The sequence below is a fragment of the Lycium barbarum genome, chromosome 7, assembly GCF_019175385.1.
Source record: "Lycium barbarum isolate Lr01 chromosome 7, ASM1917538v2, whole genome shotgun sequence".
Lineage (NCBI taxonomy): Eukaryota > Viridiplantae > Streptophyta > Magnoliopsida > Solanales > Solanaceae > Lycium > Lycium barbarum.
In genome coordinates this window covers 112,337,490-112,359,320 of record NC_083343.1, presented here as the reverse complement: position 1 = coordinate 112,359,320, position 21,831 = coordinate 112,337,490, and the positions used below count along the sequence as shown (strand labels likewise).

The 21,831-nt window shown below is 33.9% G+C and overlaps 2 protein-coding genes and 1 long non-coding RNA gene across 3 annotated transcripts; 2 read left to right on the top strand and 1 right to left on the bottom strand.

Moving 5' to 3' along the window:
* Positions 1 to 1,778: 1,778 nt before the first annotated feature.
* LOC132601753 (uncharacterized) lies at positions 1,779 to 3,523 on the bottom strand. Its single transcript, XM_060314818.1, has 3 exons — positions 3,481 to 3,523; positions 2,522 to 2,700; positions 1,779 to 2,228 (listed from the first exon to the last, which is right to left on the bottom strand). Exons 1-3 carry the CDS (start codon positions 3,521 to 3,523, stop codon positions 1,779 to 1,781), a joined length of 672 nt encoding a protein of 223 aa, XP_060170801.1.
* Positions 3,524 to 7,610: 4,087 nt separating this feature from the next.
* LOC132602440 (uncharacterized) lies at positions 7,611 to 9,627 on the top strand. The gene is made up of 5 exons (XR_009567779.1): positions 7,611 to 7,937; positions 8,094 to 8,175; positions 8,279 to 8,324; positions 8,886 to 8,940; positions 9,054 to 9,627. It is a non-coding gene; the product is annotated as an uncharacterized LOC132602440 (long non-coding RNA).
* A 2,437-nt stretch (positions 9,628 to 12,064) lies between these two features.
* Positions 12,065 to 12,908, top strand: LOC132601751 (uncharacterized). Its single transcript, XM_060314817.1, has 2 exons — positions 12,065 to 12,413; positions 12,583 to 12,908. Exons 1-2 carry the CDS (start codon positions 12,065 to 12,067, stop codon positions 12,906 to 12,908), a joined length of 675 nt encoding a protein of 224 aa, XP_060170800.1.
* The last annotated feature ends 8,923 nt before the right edge of the window (positions 12,909 to 21,831 follow it).

Genomic DNA, 21,831 nt, shown 5'->3' with positions numbered 1-21,831 from the left:
AATTTTTTAGTTGAGCATAGTACTGATCAAGTATACAGAATTGTATTTTTGCTATATTTAAGAGTATATTTCACTATATTTAATATATATACAACAATAGATTTATTGAACATAGTATTGATTATAGTCATTGAATTGATATTTTTACAGCATATTGATATTATTTTCTACTACCTACGCAAGAAGGGGAAGTATCACAATAACAACAATTATAGATTCACCACTGTCAGCTGTATTTTTCACACTTTAGTTGCTGAAATTTACACATCTTGGGAAAACCCTGATTCATCAACATGTGTCGCCAGTAAGGAAGATGAACTGTGTGAGTACATTAATGGGCACAAGCTGTTGGCTAATGTACCATGGTATACTGTTGACAACGTACTAATTCCTATCAACGTAAAAGAGGAAAATCACTGGATTTTGGTTGTGATATCATTCACTGACAGGTGTGCTCTCATCATTTGAAAAAATCATTCATTTTTCTACAAAATTTATATGTTTGTTTTTTTCGTATTTTTTCTTTTTACAAACAGGTGCATCTACGTATACAACTCATACCGAGCTGCAGGGCATGATGCTGTCGTTAGAGCCGGAATAAAAATGTTGGCTACTCTTGTGACACATAGTCTACAAATGACTGATTTCTATGACAAGAAGGCAGATATAGATTTTGCCACACATCCTTCTTACAGAAATAGAGAACAGACCGACAACTTTGACATTGTGAATGTAGACAATCTCCCGCAACAAGCTCCCGCTAGCATGTAAGAATCTCTTCCAATAAAAAACACAATAAATACATCTATTTTTTCTTGGGTATTGATCAGTAAATTTTTTGATCATTTTTTTCATGGATTGTGGTGTGTATGTGGAAGCCTTTGCTGAATACTTGAGCTCAAGTGAAGTCATCCCAACCGAATTCGATGCAAAGTTACTCCATATGAGATACGGTGCCCTTTTATGCGACTATGCATGGGATAAGTCAAACAACAATGCATCAAGTGATTACGAGCAGCCTCCAAGACCAATTAGACCGGCAGTTGATTATGATGCAGTTGATAAAGAGGATCTTGATTAGGCCACCAAGTCTTTTGTGTTTTTTATTTTCATGTTAAACAATAGCATAGTTGGTTGCGACTTTTGTTGCTGTTTTTTCATTTTGGAAATATCGTTTCATGTGCAGTAATGTTTTTTAGGATGATTAATGTTGAACACCACCTTATGGTTTTTATATTGTTGTTTCTTTCAAGTATGTTATTTTTTCAATGCATAAATTTCATTTTCATTTTCTGTGAAATGTATTCATTTAACAAAGTAGTATATCTACCCATTTAAATAAAGTCGAAATATACAGAAAATATAACTTAGATATATTCCACAAGTCCATTTTTAATGTACTGTGTGTTACAGAAGTTAAAATTTCATCTAAATACACTTCAAATATTGGTAAAATATATATGACATATAGTTAACAGTAAACCAGAATAAGTATTATCTACCAGATCAGACAAAATGCAACTAAAATATAGTCAAAATATATACCAAATACAGCTATTAAAGCATAAATCCAAAACAAAAGGTCAAATCAGTTTACATAGAGTAAACTTTCCAAATCCCATTAAACCGCCAATAGAGAATAACATCGAAAAACATCGGATGTTCAACCATGTGAAATACAATCATACTAGAATAATATGAATTCAAGATGAATTCATTTTTTATTTTAAACAGAAATATAAAGTAGAATTGTCGTAACAAATAAAATCAAAATGGACTTATTTATTCTTCTGATTGAGCGGCGGATTATCACACGAACGCCTGTTATGACCAAGACGTCCACATTTACCGCAAGCATTCCTGCGCTTACCAATCATCAACTCCTGTAATGGCTTGTCCCTCTTCTTTTTTGGCCTCCCAGGGGGTCTCTTATAGATCGATGGCATAACAACTTCATCTGATATACTTTTAGGAACATTCCACTCGGTCTCATCAGGAAGAGGATCAACTGGCACATCATATGTGTTCACAACTGTTTCTGGCTTGAATAATTCCGAACAATATGCATCAGCAGCCAAATTTTTATTCTTCAATACTGCCCATGCATGAGAACACGGTATCTCGTCCAGTTGGAACATCCTGCAGCTGCAAGTTTTCTTCTTCAAATCAATTATGAAACGCCTCGGTCCATCATTCACTTTGTAAACATATTCAGTTGACGCTTCAACCTGAGAACCAAAATACCAATAAACAAGCATTAACCTGGGCAGTTTTACCATATTGGGAATATAGATAAATATAGATTAGATATAGTAAAATATAGATTAAATTTTTGTGTTGCAAACAAAGATACCCTCATTCGTATTGATTTGTACTCGTTGATCGACAACATCTCTTGATACCTCCTCATCAGTGTTGTGAATGTGTAGGTACCATTTTTTCTATTTGTGCAATTCCATCTACCAAACATCTTCCTCACTTCTTCAAGGAAATCAAAAATATGTAACTCTCTTGCAGCAACCAGTTTTCCATTAATACATTCGGCTATATTCGAAGTCATTGTCCATCCTCTGTTAACATGTGAATAAAGCCTAGACCATTTATCCCTTCCAGCATCTTCTAGGTATTGTTTTACCCGAATATCAACATTCCCAGTCTTCTCCATCAATTTATCGAACTCATCCTGGCTGTATGCCTTCGCTAGTGAATAAAATATAGGACTCAACACATCACTGTTTGTTGTGTATTGCTTTGTCACATTTTTTCACAAATGCCATATACAAGCCAAATGAGGAACAGTAGGATACACCTTAGAAACTGTGTGTATTATGCTTTCATGTCTGTCGGACACGACACACATATTTTTCCTAACACCATAAGCTTGCTTGAACAGTTAAAAGAACCACGTCCAGGACTTATTATTCTCAGAATCTATCACAGCATACGCTAGTGGTAGGATATTACCTACAAAAATCAGTATATATTTATAATATATTTAGCACATAATTTAACTGAATTTGATCTCACACTATGTATTTAGCAACATCATTTATAAAACAACAGTATATATTTACACTATATTCACCACATATTTACAGTGTATTTCAGCATATATTATTCACAAATTAACACCAGCAATATATCCAGAGTATGTTTTTAGCAGCTTTATTTGCAAATCAATAGCATATTGTTGTATTTATAAAAAAAAAAACATTCATATAATAGAATTACACATACCTACTCCATCCAAAGTACTTGCCGACACAAATGTACCATTATACGTTGATTTAAGGTGTGCACCATCCACTACAACTATTGGTCTACAACACTCGAATCTCTTTATGAATGCTTTGAGTGCTATAAACAAATACATAAACTCATTTTCTGGTGACTTATGCATTTTAACAAGCGATCCAGGATACGTTTTATCAAGGATGTATATATATGCCGACAACTTCTTGTATGAATCAGCTGGATTACCTCTGAAATCTTTTATAGCCTTCTCTCTAGCTCTCCATGCCATTATTTAAGAAACATCTACGCCGAATTCATTTTTAACATCGTCTATTATATCCCTAGGTGTGACCTTCCTTTTATGGTGAGTTATTTTCGCCTTGACAACCGCTTCTCCAATAAACTAACTTGTTGCTTGTCTTTGTGAATACACCTTGTCTTTCAACGGACATGTATGTTCGTCATCGAAAGATCTAACCCTGAACATTTCAGAATCCCCAATTCTCGACGCTCTGAACTTCCATTTACATTCCGGCGACCAACATCCCAGGGTATAGCTACATAATACAATGCAAATAGTACATATTGAATCAATTAAATACAGTAGAAATATACAAAAAATATATCAAAAATATATTGCATCAAAGATTTTTAATTTAACAGTGTGCTAAATAAGTTAACAAAATCATCTCAATATAGTACAAATATAACAAAAATACATCTGCACTTTCAGTTACCAGAATACATATAGAAAATCATACCTTATAGCATTCGATCTCTCTGTTTTGAAATTGAATCTTTCACGAATTGCGTATTTCGTCATCGCAATTTTCAAAGTTTCTTTATCCTGGTAAATTTGATCGACAAAAACTCCTTTCGCTCCAGTTTCGAAATTACCAAATTGTTATCATTCCCAAACAAAACAACAACCTTTCCTGTAGAATCACAAACTTCCATACCATCCTGATTTTCGCTATATCCAATTTGCAGCACATCTCTAATAATACGATTACCAGTTGCACATTCCTCAACATCAAAATCATGAATACTAACGCACATTGGATACATCCCCAAAACTCTGTTTTCTCTCTTAAGCTCAACGTAAACATGAACTCCCATATCGTTGTGTATTTCAATTGGTTGAAAATCGCCTTTAATAGTATATTTTATTGAAATAGTTTTCCTGACAGTATCCACGCCTAATTGATTTGTAATCGTGGAAACTAACTCATCGTAATTGCAATTATCAATGAATACAACAACATCAATTTTGTAATTCACAAAACAGTTCTGATCGTTCCAAAAACCAGAATGACGGATCAACGCAGTTACGATTGTCATTATCCTGTTGTTTTCGAATACAACAATGTGTTATATTCAATTTAGCTGAAACAATAATATTTTGAACCTATGAATCTGAGTTTTCATATATTCAAAATTTCAGAAAAGACGAAAAAATAAAAAGTTTGCAGTGAAAACATTGTTACCTCAATTATGAACTCCTTGAATTCGATATTTCAACAGATGAAATCAAATATATATTCGTCGTTCTAATCGAGCTCTGTTCACTGATTCCATATTGTTATTTTTCAAAGATTTTTGATGAACTTGCTTTTGAACCTTTTTATTTTTGGTTAAAAATATGAATGTACTTTTTGAATTCAATTTTTTTTGAATTTGTTAGCTGTTTGAATGCGATATCGAATGGGAGAATATTTGCGTGAATCAGGGAACAATAAAACTGATTATAATTTAAATTGGAACAGATTTTGTTTCCATAAATATAGCACTTTCAGTTAGCCCAGCGTCTGTATTTCCGCTATATTTATACTAAATTTTAGTATACCCGTCCACTAGCTAAATATAGAGTCATCTAGCTACAAATTGTAAATATAGAACATGTAGTTATAGGTTGTTAGAAGGAGCTAAAAGGTAGCTTGTTTGTGAAAATTTTACTTTTATCAACTGTTTTATGGGTAGGCACATGTTTGATTCCTCTCCCGTGGAAACAAAATATCTGTACTTCAATCACTCACCCCTTATTTCCAAAAGATATTAGGTGTTTGTTTCGTTTTAATTTTGAGATAATTGCGCAAAAGTACAACCCACAACACTACATTTCGTTTTCATTCGCATAGCCACTATTTTCTTATAGCAGTGTTCAGAAATTCGATATACACCATGATATAAAACTCTGTTTTTTTTGTTTTTTTATAATAATGTTTAAAAACTCAGTACACAAAATTATACACCCAGTATACAAACATTATACAAATTTATAAGATTTCTTTATAAACCCATATACACTATTTTGCAACATTAGACACAGTTATAACACGTGTTTATGCACTCGTATACATCAAAAACTGACTTTGTCTTCTTCTTCATGCCTCTTCTAAAACTTAACTCAAATCCAACTCAAATCTACTCTAAACATTTCAAATTTAAGTTTTGAACTCCGCTTGATGTTTAGAATAAATCAGAACAACACCCAATACAAATAACTAACAAACTCGAAAAACCCAAATCTAAAATTTAAAATTCTAATTCAAATCTACTCTAAATTACTTCACATTTAAATTTTAAACCCGTTTAAAACTTGTAACCAGTTATGGAATCTGGCGGGGTCGGATCTGATAGCTCTATGGTGGTAGAGCCTCTGTAGAAGAAAGTAAATTGGAAAAAGTGGATGATGGTCAAAAACAAGTGAAAGAGAGGAGGGGGCACTACTGTTGAAGGCCAGTTTGCGTAAGATTTTAAAATACGGGTCAATTTTGATAGCATTATTATTTCAGTTATATTTACACATAATTAATTTCTTAACCATTCAAGGTTTTTAATGTTTTTAAATATTCCTCTTTATTCAACTTTGTGTATTATAGGCGCTCTTTCTACGGCCAATTCTCTTTAACAAAAAAGGCATTCCCTGATCGTAGACCATTCTTTATCCTTTCTTATCTTGACTTTCTAAGTCGTATCTAACTATTGTAATTAGACGCAAATAAGATAAAGAAAGAGAGAGAGCCTGGATTATGGATGCTTATCCAAGGTTAGATTCCTCTGGTTATCGATGAGCCGTTATTATGGAGCTTAGTAAAGCAATAACAAGAATATAAAGTGTACAGATATGTGAGAGTAAGAACTGTGTGTATTAGCTTGAATATCGTGTCTTACAATAGGAATTACCTCCTCTATTTATACTTGGAGCTAGGGGAACATATTCCATGTGTCACATCCCTGCTCATAATAAGCCTTAAAGGCATGATGATAATGTAAAAGAAAGAGGGTCATAAAATTGTAATAATAGTCAATTTGTAACGCTCCATCTGTGAAATAACGGATGACCGTTAGGCCACTCAGGCTCGGAGAAGCTACACGTTACACCGGACCTGCAGCTTCTTCCGGTACTATAGATCTTCTCCCGGTGGCAGTGATGCTAACTCATCCGAAGTCTCATCTTTCGTGCCACGTGTCTCGACCACATTGATACAGCTGGATCCTTTATATTTTACCCAATACAATAGTTATATATAATTTTAAAACGTTATAGTGTATATGAATTTTTTGTACTCTTGGTGTGTAGTCGTGTGCAGAGCTTTCAATACGAAGGGTAACAATCATCCAAAGAAGCTGTTAAAGTAAATAACGTAAAGTGAAAAGATAAAAGTTGTTTAAGTAAAAAAATTTACCTACTTATACTCTTTTATGAGAAGGCATTTTGTCTCGAACATCATAGCATTATAATTAAGACCACCAAGCTAAGACAAATATCTATGCCTCACTCCCAAACAAGATAAGATCGACTTTATAAATTCTCGCTAATCATGCTTGCTCATTTTAGATCATAGCATTATACGAAGCGTTAGACATGTTATTTGAATGCTTTAAAGAAGTGGTAAAGAAAAATAAAGAAGGAAAAACTTTGTTTTTATCGTACAATGTCATAGACCTGCCCTGAATAGAGGCAGATCAAGAATATTAAAACTTAATGTGTTTGACTTTTAAAATCTTACGATTGAATCTATTGCACTTTTCAGAATTATGGGTTCGACATCTAATAGGTGTTGTAATTTTAGTAATTGTTACCTAAAAACATATACTCAATGTCGAAAATGGTAAGGGTCAACCCGTAGCAAACATGTTACATCCACCTCTGTTGAAGATTGCAACATGTTTAACCCAAAAGAATCATATTCTGAGTTTCTCCCTAATTTTAAAGCAAGGCACAGAACATTTATTTACACCAATATATCAAGAAAGGCACTTCAGTGATTCCTTTTCTCCCTGCCAAGGCACTGCCTATAAATTATTTGATCTTTCAGAAGAAGGTTGTTCCACGGAGGCAATCCAGAATTTTGAGTTATGGGTTCTGGATTATTGAAAAAGCAGTTTATCGATTTTTATATAGAATATTTATATGGAGTATATATTAAGTGGATTTCTTAACACAACTAATTTTGTTTTTGGCTAAAGCTATTGGATTCTATCGAATCCGTAACTAGAACTCTAGCTCCACCCTTGATGTTCAATTGACCATCCTTCTGTCCATGTGGCTGACTCTTTAACTTCCTTTTGCAAATTTGCGCAGGAGGCTTTAGAATTTATGGAACAACTAACTACGAGCATGGGCCAAGACACAGAATTAAGCATAGATAACATTTATGAAGGTGTTGATGTTACAGCAATAGTAAAATGGCATTTAGGTAATCACTAGTACTTCTTAAAGCGAATTAGAATTGCATTTTTTAACTTAAGGAGTCATTATGATCATATCGAGGTACATCAATGAATTATAACTGATTCCTAAATATTTTTAGTGTAAATGCCCAAACTGAAAGTGCATATACTTGTTATTACAGAGTGGAAGAAGAAGGAAGTTCCATTCACAAGAGGTTGCAGTTACTATGAATAATCAAGAGATGGAGAACAACTACTCATTAAGTAAAATAATCCACACCTATCAAAAACAATCATTTTAAATTTATTTAAGCTTCTTACTTTATCAGCACAAGCATAAATATTAATGAACAAATAACGTTTGCAGGAATGCTCAAGTTATTACAGAATCATCTATGATACCAAGAATTTTGGTATGTCTATAACCTTTTTTTTTATTATTTTTTATTTTTTTTAACATTGGCAAATAGAATCCTTAATTCTCGAAAAGTTACTCACTACTAAAAAAAACCACTATTTACCTACTGAAATTTCCCACCGAAAAATGTTTGATCGGGTGGGAAAAACCTAAATAATACTCCCTTTGTCCCAATTTAAGTATCTTAGTTTGATTAGACACGAAATTTAAGAAATAAAGAAGTACTTTTGAATTTTGTGGTCCTGAATTAAAGATGTGCATAATGTACAAAAATGTTTTGTCAGCACTCTTTTTGGGACAGACCAAAAAGGAAAGTAAGACGCTTAAAATGGAACGGAAGGGGTAGTGTTTTCACACGAAAAAAATCAGGAAGTTTCCTAGTTTTACAATGGGAACTGTTTCCCATCATGTTTTCCCACGATGATTCGATAGGAATAAGGTGGAAAAATTATGTTTTATAACACAAATTCCCTACTAAATACCGGCGGGAAAACCTTAATTTCTAGTAGTGACAGTTTCATTAACACACCTTTTCTTTATTCCTGTCAAAAAACAGGCGGTGTTCAAAATGGTTACTTCAGTATTTGACGACTTTCCTGATGCAGCTAGGAGTATGTCAATCTTCTTCTTTTTTTTTTTTTTTGGTCACATTTTGAAATTGAATAAATTAAGAAGAAAAAGAAAATTCTCACAGGACATGAATTTTGTTTTTTTCCCCCTGCAGGGTTTCTAAAGAACCACCAAGGTACTGTTCAAATATTACTAAATACTTACAGGATTGTTCTGCAACCATTCACAAGTCCAGTTCTTGCATGGTACAAAAAGTTGTGGACATTCGCAATCACCTTTATTGGACTCACAAACAAGTTAGTGCAGTTCATTATGAAGAATTTCAAAGAGTAGAACAGAGTTACAATGAAAATCCTAAGCCCGGTCCAGTACTCTATACATACCATAGCTAATTGATCTAACCAAATTCCCCAAGAACCCAAGTTTGAGAATTTTGGCTATTCTTTAAGCTCGTGGGTATGAATCGTTCAGCGCATAGGTGACATTAACGAGTTATTTGAATGCGTGATTTACTTGTGACGCCAAATTCAGGATTTTGTCATGGAATTCGACCCGTCGAACTTGAAACTTTTTACAATACTTCTTTTGTTCCAATTTATGTGACACTTTTCCTTTTGTAGTCGGTCTAGAAAGAATGACAAATTTCTGTATTCAGCAACTACTTAGCTTTAGACTTTCTATTTTACCTTAATAAGCTAATTTATATAGCCGCACAAATATATATGGATTATTTTAGACTACCAAGTTTTTCTTTTTTAAATATCATTCTTACATTCATTCCTAGTGAGACACTATCAAATAAAATGGGATGGAAGGAGTAATTATTTAAAATACAAGGCCAAAAAGTAGCTAGTGAATGCTTTTTTCATCTAAATCACAATCGTTATGGGTTGCGAGTGGAAATCTAACTTCTATATGTGATTTCTCTAAAAAACTAACATGTCAAATGTTCGATAAAATGCACGTAAAGAGTATTTCAAGAAGAAGTTTTATGACTTTGTTCTTGTAGGGACAAGCATATGTGGTACGATCTGTAATGATCTAATATAAGGAAGCGTATTCCTATTATCTAGCCTAACTATAAAAAGAAAAGAGGAAGAATGGAGTGGGCGCTGGGAACAGAATCTCTAAAAAGACAAAGCAAAGAGCTTTGATTAATCATATTACCCGCACTTCGCACGGTCATTAAAAGGATCAAAATGTAATTGCATTTTAGTATCAATTTATATCTTTACAAGCCAAACATATTTTCATAATTGTGCCACCTTATATGGTTCTTTTAACATCTTATATACAAAATATATATTGATAATAAAAATGTTAAGAAATATTGATAATAAAAATGTTAAGAAATATTTCCAAATTAAGACCGAAGTAACCTATCTAATCCGTGTACGTCACGAATAAGGATAAAATAAGAATCAGCAAAATATGTGTGTTACATTTCTTACCTCTCGGTCGCAGGGATCTTCTATATAATAAATACATATATCATAATTACTGAAAAATAAATAACAGAATGGAGAATTGACCGGAACATTTCTTATTCCTGTCGCATAGAATGCGTTTTAAGTCAAGCCCAACGCCTAACATTTCTTATTTTCACTTACTACTGTAATTTGCATGTGGTTAAAATGTTAAACTTCAATAGTCAATATCTAGAAGTAATCGGGACGAATACGAAAAGAACAAACATATATTTATTAATTAGAGAAAACAGTTAGGAAACTGACAAAATTACACTAACAATTACTTCTTCCATTCCAAATTTCCAAATTAGTTGTCATGTGTGGTTTTTCAAGAGTCAATTTGACTAATCTTTAAAGATAAATTAGATTAAACCGACTCAATATTTTATGATTAAATTTATATTTAATAATTATATGAAATTAAAGTACTACAAGTTGTAACTTTTCTCATGTTAGTTCAATTATATATATATATATATATATATATATATATATATATATATATATATATATATATATATATATATTCTCTTTTCTGGGGAGAAATCCTTTGATTGCGTATTGAATATAGATCCATGCCTTTCTTTTTCCACTAGCTAAGACCAAATTCTCACATGTCCCTTTCGTTTCGTTTAGTACGAGATCGCTTCACACCTCGCGATGCTTACACCTCTCGCCTATCGAAGTTTTGTTCAAAAACATCGTCCGAGAACTTGTATAGAGAAGGATTTCCCGCGGCGTTGCAGTTCTTCCATACCAACTTAGCTGCCCGGCACTGCTATTGGCATAACAACCGGGGACAGGGTGAGAACCTTCCGTTGGTTACGCCCTTTAAGTGTCGGTTCTTCCATATTTAGATATGGAGATAGATCCATATAGGGATTTGTATCTTTCTATGGATAAATAGATCTATTGAGAAATGGATATTGATCTGGTTTCAAGATCTATGAACAAGAGAGATCAAACTAACCATTCCATTAAACAATTAGAATTTGAAATAAATATAGAACTGTAATAAAAAGGATTTCATATATATATATATATATATATATATATATATCATGAAACCATTACATCTTAATGGTTTTCCAAAAGAGCCACATATTCTTGTTTTTTATGAGTTTCCAACAAATTGAAAGAAGAAGAATGTTAGAAAATCGCAACCCCAAGATGGCTTCATCCATGGTGAGACTCGAAGTAAGAAGGAGAGAAATGAAGAAGACAAAGGATGAAGGAGATAAAATAATTATTCAGACACAAGTTTTGTCTAGTTTTGTCTTCTTTCCACATGAGCCCAGTTTGACTCTTTTCTTATACACGTGGAAGCATCACAGCTGTTGGTTATAAAATAAGATGGATTGTATCTTAGCCGTTAGATGAGGAAGTGTACAGCTATGACGTTTGGAAATTTCCACCAACTTTCCTTCACATGACCAGCATGTGAAGGAATAATTTTATGTTTCTTGGTAGATGAATTAGCATAGGACAAGTGTATATATTTAATCATTTTCTATTATTCTTTTGCACATGATCAAGTGTATATATACATGTAGAGATGATGAATACAAGGTAAGAGAAAATTTCCACATCAATCTCAATCTCAATTTCTTTCATGGTATCAGAGCAATAGCTCAATCCAAAGTTTTATCTTCATACATCAAAATCCAGATTTCACAATCAATTTCAGTAGAGCAAAATGGGTGACAAAACACCAACTAATGAAACAGAGAAATCTGGAAAAACAATGACCATTGACAATCTTCACCCTTATCACCTAAATAACTCTGATTCACCTGGTATGACTCTAGTCAACACAGTGTTTGATGGAAGAGGATACCAGGGTTGGAGAAGATCTGTCTTGCTATCTCTTTCAGCCAAAAAGAAGCTAGGCTTCATTAATGGAGGTTGTAAAACTCCAGATCTGGAATCTGATGAATATGAACATTGGAGCTGTGTTAATGACATCCCATGGATATTAAACGCATTATCAAAGGACATAGCAAATAGTGTTAAGTACTCTAAGACAGCCAAAGACTCATGGGACGGTTTGGAGAAGAGATTTGGCAAATCAAATTGAGCCAAACTCTATCACCTCCAAAAGGAACTATCTGGATTAACATAAGGAAATAGTGATGTTGCTGGATATAGTACTATGGGATGAATTAGATTCACTCAATGTAGCTATATGTTGTTCATGTGTATGTTTGTGTGAAGGAAAGACAGAATTGGCTAAATCACTAGAGGATCAAAGACTTATTCAATTCTTGATGGGATTGAAAGATGTGTATGCACAAGCAAGGGGGAATATTCTGATGTTGAATCCTTTGCCTAATATGGACCTTGCATATTCACTCTTCTTACAGGATGAGAACCAGAGAGAAGCATATGCAAATGCAAAATTCACCTCTGATCTTGCATCTTTCATGGTAAATGGACAGAACAAGCAATTTAACACACAACTGATGGCACAATTTGCAGCATTCATGGCTGTTGGAAAGGGGAGAAACAATCAAAGACTCAAGATACAATCAGGAAAATGAGGGAATCTGCACCTCAAAGGTTCAACAACCAACCACAAAAGTTTGTGAGGCAGCAACAAAGATTCAGAAGGAAAGAAAAAGTAAAAGTATAATCCTAATGTAACCTGCAGTAATTGTGGAAATACAGGTCACATAGAAGATGACTGCTACAGGATTATTGGTTACCCAGAGGATTTTGTGTTCACAAATTCTAAAACCTTGATAACAACATAAAGGGGAATGCAGTTCTAGCACATAATGAGGATGAAGAACCTAAAGCACAAAACACTAAACCCAATAACAATGGTTTTAGAGAGCAGTTCACAAAGAAACAAGTTACTGAAATAAAGCATTTACACAAGCAATCTAAACTAGCAAAAGGAGGAGGATCAGGGATTAATGCGAATGCAGTGGTAAATATTCGGGCTCAATATTTTCTAGTCTAAAATCAGACACCTGGATCATTGATTCAAGTGCCTCAGAACATATGTGTTATGATCCAAATTCTTTCTTGTTTCTAGTCCTACTGTAGGGGGCGTTGGGAATTTCTAAATTTAATCGGCTCGCACATACCTCATAAAAGGAAGGAGGTGTCCCAGGGAAGTATGGTTATGAATCGTATCGGGAAAGTCGGAAAAACCCGCCAACCACTTAATGGTGCTCTAAAGGACATATTTTAGAGTCGCCACCTAATTTTTAGGAAATTAGGAAAACCAGTTCGAAAAGGGTTCATTTAAAATATTTAAAAGAATCCTAATCTACCAAAGTCTGGGTAAGAGTTCTGGTGATCTCCCGGGGAAGGTGTTAGGCACCCTGGTATTAAGGATCCGCTCAATTGCCGTTTACCTATGGATTCTAATAGTTTACCTTGTGATTATAAATCGTTTTGGACAAAAATTGCTTAAATCTAGATTTTCGCAATAAAAGGGGTGTCATTTACATGCAAAAGTTCTCTTTTAAGAAATCATCAAAGTATAGTTCCGCTCAAAATCGAGCATGGGTGTCAGACTTGAACACCTAAGCTTTTAATCCGTTTTCATACGTATTTTCACAAGTTCAAATGTTCAAAATCAGTCCATAAGTTCTAGAGCAATCCAAAACGGTCCAAGTCCTCAAGTTTTAAAAATGTCAATTTCAGTCTGTAATTATTTGGAAATTGGCAGATTTAGTCCTTAAAATCCAAATAATCCTTTTTTTTTTTATCCTTTATCTTTAATTATTTGTAAAAGCCATTTTTAGCGACTCTAACCCATAATCTAATCGTATGGATTCCAATAATTAAAGCGCACATAATAAATTTAAAAGACTTAAAGTAAATAGTTGAGAATTGGGCCGATCAAGCCCAAATAGAGAGGTATTATGCAACGGGTTCCTCAAATCCGGCGTAAGATCCAAATGCACTCCATTTTTTGGCATTGACTCGATCTATACATATTGATGGGCCTCGTGGAAGCCCACCAATGGGTTTTGAAGGGGTATAAGATGCAAAAGGGAATACTCGACATTAGTATTCATTCAATAATTAAATCCAAATGCAGAAAATTAAACCAAACTAATTATTACAAAGCCAAAAATATGAACTACAACCAGATTGGGCCATAGCCCATCAACAGATAACCAAATAATAGCATATAAACAGCAACCCAATCGACTAATTAATCATAGAAATTGCGAAATAGAAGATCAATCGACCAGAGACCTAATATCAGAGCCAAAAGGCCTTCCCTTAATTTTTCTAAGTATGGAAAACAGATATACATGACATACGGTCCAATATACCTCTTCCCAACCTCTTTTCTTTAAATTTTCTAAGTGTAAGAGTCAAGATATACATGAATATACCCATGTATACATGTTTTCCAAGAACTGATATACCTGGATATAGAAGGGAAATCCCCCTAAAAGGGGCATACCCTTCTATATCCAGCCAATCTCACATGTGTGATGCACATCATTCTAATTTTAACCTCTAAACTTAATAAAACGGCTAAGCAAATGCCACAAATCAACAATCAGGCAAAAGAAGCCACTGAAACTTAGCAAGGCCAAGAAGGACAGTACACACAGCACATGACAATCAATAGAGAATAAGTTACGACAGCATAGCAGTATTTTGAAGATGCAAAGTCTCAAGGATTCAATGATGAGTCAACTATGAGAACACAAAGCATAAGGTGTGCTAGAACCAAATGACAATTAGAAGTAGGAAAGTGACATGCAGGACTTCCAAATACACAAGAACAGAGTCCATAGTGGACACACAATTATCACTTAGCTTTAATTGCATCATTGCACTAAATTCATTTGCACATAGATGGTTTCAACAAATTGCAAGGCAAGGTGTCCAGAACTAGTTTCCAAAGGCCATTCTCCCAAGTTTAGTATCCAGGAGTTTAATGCCAAGTCAACTAAGGCTTCCAATTTTTAGAGTAGTAAAAGGTTATACTTTGGTTTTCATAATGATCCATGATGGTCAGAAACATTAGTCATGCATAAAAAGCCTTTGAAAGCAAGTTTCTCAGATTTAAAAGGTGACATTTAGTTTATCCCAGTTTCTCATAGAACAAACCATACATGATTAGGTACACAGAACAAACCATACATGATTAGGTAGTCAACTCAAGTTCAAAGATGAATAAAGTTTTTTTAATGACACTCAAAGTATGCAAATAGACCTATATTAATGTAGAGGTTCCCAGAATGACTGTAGAGTGAAGAGGAAAATTAGAAGAGTCACATGTAATGAAGTAGCCAAAGTAAGCAAAGTGTCACACATGAGAAAAATGAATGTCAATCAAGTTCAGGTGATCATCTATACGGTATGGCTTATACAGATAGAGGCAGGGTAGATGTGCAAAGATGAACTAGGCAAATGGGCTGGACAGGCTTGCTAAATCATGTTTTAGGTAGTCTTAGCACAAAACAAGTGACACAAAGGCAAGTTATACAAGTTCCCAGCACATGTACAAAGATATTGGGGTTTGGTAAGTCTATTGATTAAGATGAGTAATCAAGGCATGCACAAGTACATCTTAGGCAGATAGGAAAAATAGCAGGACAGGTAGAAATCAAGTAGTCCTAAGCCAGAAAAAAAAACCTTAGAAGCTAATCCAAACAATATCACACATAGTCAAGGTTATTTGTAGTCTAAATTGTCCTAATGAATCAACTCAGAGAGTCCTAAGGACAATTAAATGTCATTTCAAACCCATTTTTTCTACTCAGAGCCTTGTCATTCACATTTCTAGGCATTCCAGGAATCATAATCAAATAAACAGTGTTGGTTCTACCCCTTCAAGTATTCAAGTAGGTGAGTCAACTCATAGTAGCAGAGGATTTTCAAAGATTCATCCCTAATACATCTTGTTTTAGTCAAATCAGACAAAAATAGACCCAGATCACCTTATGCTAAGCAAGCAGGTCAAGATATGCATAATATAGCTATATAGGGACATGAACACATAACAACTTTGGAGCAAAATTGCATAGGAGTCACAAAAGTTAGGCAGCACCCTTACAGTTCTTCACAATAATAACAAGCGGGGATAGTCTACTGCTAAATCACATGTCCATCTCCTCATTTCTACTAATTTCTTAACTTAAAGACTTCAACAAGGATTAAAACAACCAGCAAGCAAGTTTTTCTGCACTTCTTACCCTTAAAGCTGTCTCAACTAGGGGTGGGCATAAATACTGAAAATCGAAAAATCGAACCGAACCGAATGAATTCAGTTTTCGGTGTTTCGGTTCAGTTTCGGTTTTTTTAAATAGCAAATTCGGTGTTCGGTTTAACCGAAGTTTTTTTTTTTTTTTGAAAATTTACTACATGAATATAATTTTTTTTGGGGAAAAAAACATAAGTAGACAATAATATTATAATATTTACATACTCTTAGCAACTAAATGTTATTAAACATTGCATGGCAGGTTAAGTGTTTTATAGTAAATCAAATTGCTATATATAAGGAAACCCTTCAAACGTGAATAACTCCAATACCTATTTGTTGTTCATAGTATAACTGTTTTTATACAATTTCATCCTTCCTCCTTATTCTGCAAGATTTTTTTCCAGCGTTTTTTTCTTACCTTTTCTACTACCTCCTTATTCTCAACTTCTTTCATTGTTCCATAAAAAATAAAATCTCAGTTTTCATTTAACACTACAGGATATTGAACACAAGTATAATAATAATTTGAGTGTTGATTTTTATTATATATAGTATAATAAAAATGTTATACATAGAATAATATTCATATAATTTATTTCACCTATTATAATAAATTAGATATAACTCACATAATTTGATTATACACTCAAATAATTGTATAATACATTATTTTTTGTATATAGAAGATATTATCTTGTATGTGTGGGTGATCACTATGGTTGAATTCTAAACTCATCAAACCTTCAAACATTTAGTCTAGCGTAAACCTCTGTAACTCGAAGCAATCAAGAAGGAAAAATGGAAATAAATGGAGAGATGTGTAATTGCTAAACAAAACTGAATTAGAAAAACCGAAACCGAACTTCAAAAAACCGAACCGAACTAATTCGGTGCGGTGTTCGGTGTCCACTTTCAAAAAACCGAAACCGAAAAACCAAACCGAACTTTGAAAAAACCAAACTGAAAAACCGAACGCCCACCCCTAGTCTCAACACCTCATTAATAAACTTAATCAGTATTAAAGTGTCCTACTTCTTTTTAGACAGATTTCATCCTTAAGCAAGACCATAGAAGTCAAAAATCAACAAACAGTGGCCAAACAACCCCTTTCTTTCCATTTTTTATTTGTTTAAAACATCATATTTTCAGAGATGTTATCAAACTAATACTAGATAGATTTCTTATTTTTCAAAGAATAAGCTTAAACAAACTTCAAAATTCTAAAAAAAAAAAACAATAAATCTTAGGCTAAAATGAGCATTTACGTTACATCTTAAACCATCCAGGACCCAGAACTAACAGAACAGTCTCACAACCTAATCTATACAGAATTTTAAGGCTTAAACCAAACAAAGCTTTGAAAACCAAACAATAATCAATGGAGCAGTAGACTTGTAGTTAAGAAAAAAAAACATGCATTACTGTTGACACCCAATTTCGTTCCTCTTTTATTCCTATTTATTTCTTTGGGCTTCTAAATTTATTGACGAGCTAAATGCTTTATTTTCACTATTATTTTTATTGATATTACTATTAATACCGTTACTTTCATTTTCACTATTTTACTATCAACATTACTAGCATTACTTTATCACAAATTTCAAAATGGTTCGTCATCATTTCCATTTTCCGATTTTGGACTCGTTAAATTAATTATACTTCATTAAGTCCTTTATTTTCTACATATCAATCACTAATTATCATCATTATATATGTACGAGTTAGTCACTTAGAAGTTGTAGAAATTAATTACTAAGAAGCCCAAAGGGAATTAATTAAAGGAAGAAATTGATCCAAAATCAGGCCCCAAACTCATGTTAAGTCCAGCCCAAACGAGCAGCCCATTTCAAATCCAAAAAAAACAAAAACAAATCAGCTCACCATTCAGCCCACACCCGCCTTCTACCCGACCCGGCCCACTTTCTTTTAAAACCTACCCGTCGTCTACAATCTAAAGGAAAAGAAAAAAACCTAAAGGAAAATCAACGCGCCGCATCTCTTCGTTTCCTTTCCCTCTCCTCTCCTCCCCATTTCTAGCAAAACCCTAATCCCTTTTGCCATTCCAGACCTTGCCCGCCCATTTTGGGCAACGTTCGTTGCTCCGCACAGATCATCTCTCTCATCTCTTTCCTCTTCCGAGCAAAAACCAGCCTTCACAGTCATGGCAGGGGCTGGACCATTCCACTTCCGTGCAACTTTCAAATATAGTCAACATAAGAACCTCTTGGAAGTCTTTACATCAAGATAATTGCTACCATAGCTAAAATTGACATTTACAAATATTCCCTTTCTTTGAACATATTTAGTTAGTTACGTCCCTCTCAACACCTAGATTTTAAACTTTTTTACATTTACACTCAGCCTAATTAGCATAAGTCCGATCGGTTAACCATTGTTAATGGGTCTTAAAGGATGCCTAATACCTTCCCTTTAGACTAATTGAACCCTTACCTAGAATCTTTTGATTTCGTAGACATTAAAACGGAGTTAAATTTAGATAATTACTTTAATTAACCTTAGGTTCCCTAATTCACCATAAATAATTAGGTGGCGACTCCCTAACTTTAATTAACCCCGGAATTACCGGAATGTTGTAAACTATTTTGACTTCGGTTAAAATAGGGTATAACAATTACTCTTCATTTTTAAACCTTCTTAACACTATTCTTAACTTGAAATAACACAGACCATATTAACAATATCATAACAACACAAACAAGCCATATAAACAATAATCAATACAAGAAAGCATTTTTATAACATGTATAGCACAGAAAATGGCATTTTAACAAGCTAAAATGAAGTAAACAGAGTTAGCATGGGTGGTTACCTTTCTTGGGGGAAACCTAAAGATCATAGGAGAGGTTGAAATCCAAAGCTTCAACACCAAACAAGACCTTAACACCTTTCTTCCCTTTTTATAGGAAAGTAGCTTTGTATTCTTTAAGAGGTATATGTTTATAGAGTAGTGTATCTTAGTATTCTCTATAGTATTGTGTTTATATGTTGTAAAATGTAGTGTATATATGATATATTGTAGGAATATAGTGGTATATAAGATTGTAAACTTAGTATCCTCTTCGGGTATCAAAAATCTCGACCCCTAAAAACGAATAGAAATTTCTATTTATAGGCAATCCCACAAGCTTAGGGGTAAACAATGGGAAGGAATATTCCCAAAATAGATTTCCCCCCCAAAACCTCAAACATTTCGAATTTTAGGCATACTAGGATAAGAATCTTGCAAAATTGTACAATTAGTACTATCCTCAATTCAGATTTTGTACACATCACACAAGCAAACAAAAATCCAAACCATTCGTACCAAAATTCTCATTCAAAATCACTAAAATTTAGGAACAAATAACTGCATAGTACACCTAGTCACATATAGGACAAACAAACAGCACATATAACGGCATAATTGTACCAAGGGGATTAAAACCCTCAAATTCGCACCTAAACCAGCAGAAACTCGTGGCAAGGGACTCGAGGTCCCGCCCATGGCGACCACACACATGGGTGACTCGAGCAACATCCATAAAGAAAAAGGTATAACTGGTGTAACTTATAAAAAATTTAACGCAATTGAACCTGGAACCACCATAAACGAGTGAAAGGATATAAAGCCCTTTCAATTTTGGTCGGAAACCACCATGTCGCGGTGGCAAAAGAAAGGAAAACCCAACCCTAAATCGCCTCCGACGAAGAGAGAGAGAGAGAGAGACGAGCCATAGCAAAATAAAATCTGGAGGGGGGTAAAGTTTATTTCATTAAACTTCTGCCCTCCTTTTGTTAAAAGGAAAAAATCAAATAAGACCCCTCTTTTATTTAAAATATTAAAAGACTCTCTCTCTATCCAATTTGAATTAAATAGAAACTAAGTGTTATAACTAAATAAAATAATTATTTAGGCTAATTAGAATTTAAAATTCGTAAATTTAAAATATTAGCTTCGAAACGAGCCTAATATTGACATAGTTCCGGATAATATTTAAGAATGTGAAAAAAATGCGGTCAAAAGCAAATCATAATTCATACGTTGTTTTAATTAACAATTTCCCGAGTTAAACGGAACAAGATGTGTATTATTTATTTATTGGACTTATATTTATGAAAACAAATTACTCGTAATTTCTTGTAATTGTCAATTTTCACAGAATAATAATTAAACATCAACTTTCCAATTTTCTCGGGATTTTTAAATTTTTAATTTTTAAGGGAATCCTTATCCTGTCTTGGACTCGGGAAATATAAAAATTGAAATATACGTTTTATGATGTGAAAATTAGGTGTCAACAATTGCCCCTTCAAAGTTCAAGGATGGCAAGGCCATCCTTGAGTTACAAATTTGACAAACCTAATTTTCATCGAATAATCGAAATTACAGTCCTTTTGTGCAATATTTCGAATGTATGGCCGGACCCTAGTTTCTGGGCTTCCTACATATCTTAGGCAACGTGAGAATTCAGGATGTTTGTAGTTCTGACTCTATGAGGACTATATAATATAGGAGTCTTTTCAGGTTATCTCGGAATGTCCTAAGATAACTATAGGAATATGGCCGAGCCTCGAAACTTGAGTAGCCTACATATCCCTGGCTTTTGGAATCAGGCCAATTATAGTTCGACTCGAGAGAACAAAAAGGAATATCCTTTATGTGGGAACCTCCTTGGCCATTTCCAGCTGAAGATCCGAGCCGGAGGCCTTTTTTTTTTTTTTTTTTTAAGTCTTATTAGTGTTGATGTTTGGATCATTCTTTAACCCTGGTGTAGAAAGCTTAACTTTCGTACACGGTTTTTGACCGGTTGTCCAAGAAAGAATTCCACGTATGCTCCGCATGTTTTGGATCCGGCTCTTGCTTCCACCTTTGGTAGCTTCTAGCCCGTCTCCGAACGCTGAACCCTGCAAGTTAGTCTTTTAAAATTTTTAATTTTAATGTAGTCATACCTGTGCGGCATTTCGCCATTTTGTTGTCATTGTCGTCACTCCGTACCACTACATTCGTCTTTGTCAACGTTTATCCATCTTCTTCCTTTCTCCTGTAAGTGTGTGCTTTTGGTGTACATTTTCGAAAGCAATCTACTCTGGATAATAATCACGATATTTTGATCGATTTTTTTTCGTCGTTATCAGATGTTTCCATTGTTCAAATGATAACTTCTGTTGGGATCTGGGTCGGGTTATACTGCATTTCTGCGAACCTACATACCCAGTCCGGTTGTCATTTTCGTAACTCGATATGTCAAATATGAAACCCATGTTTTCTCGTGTGG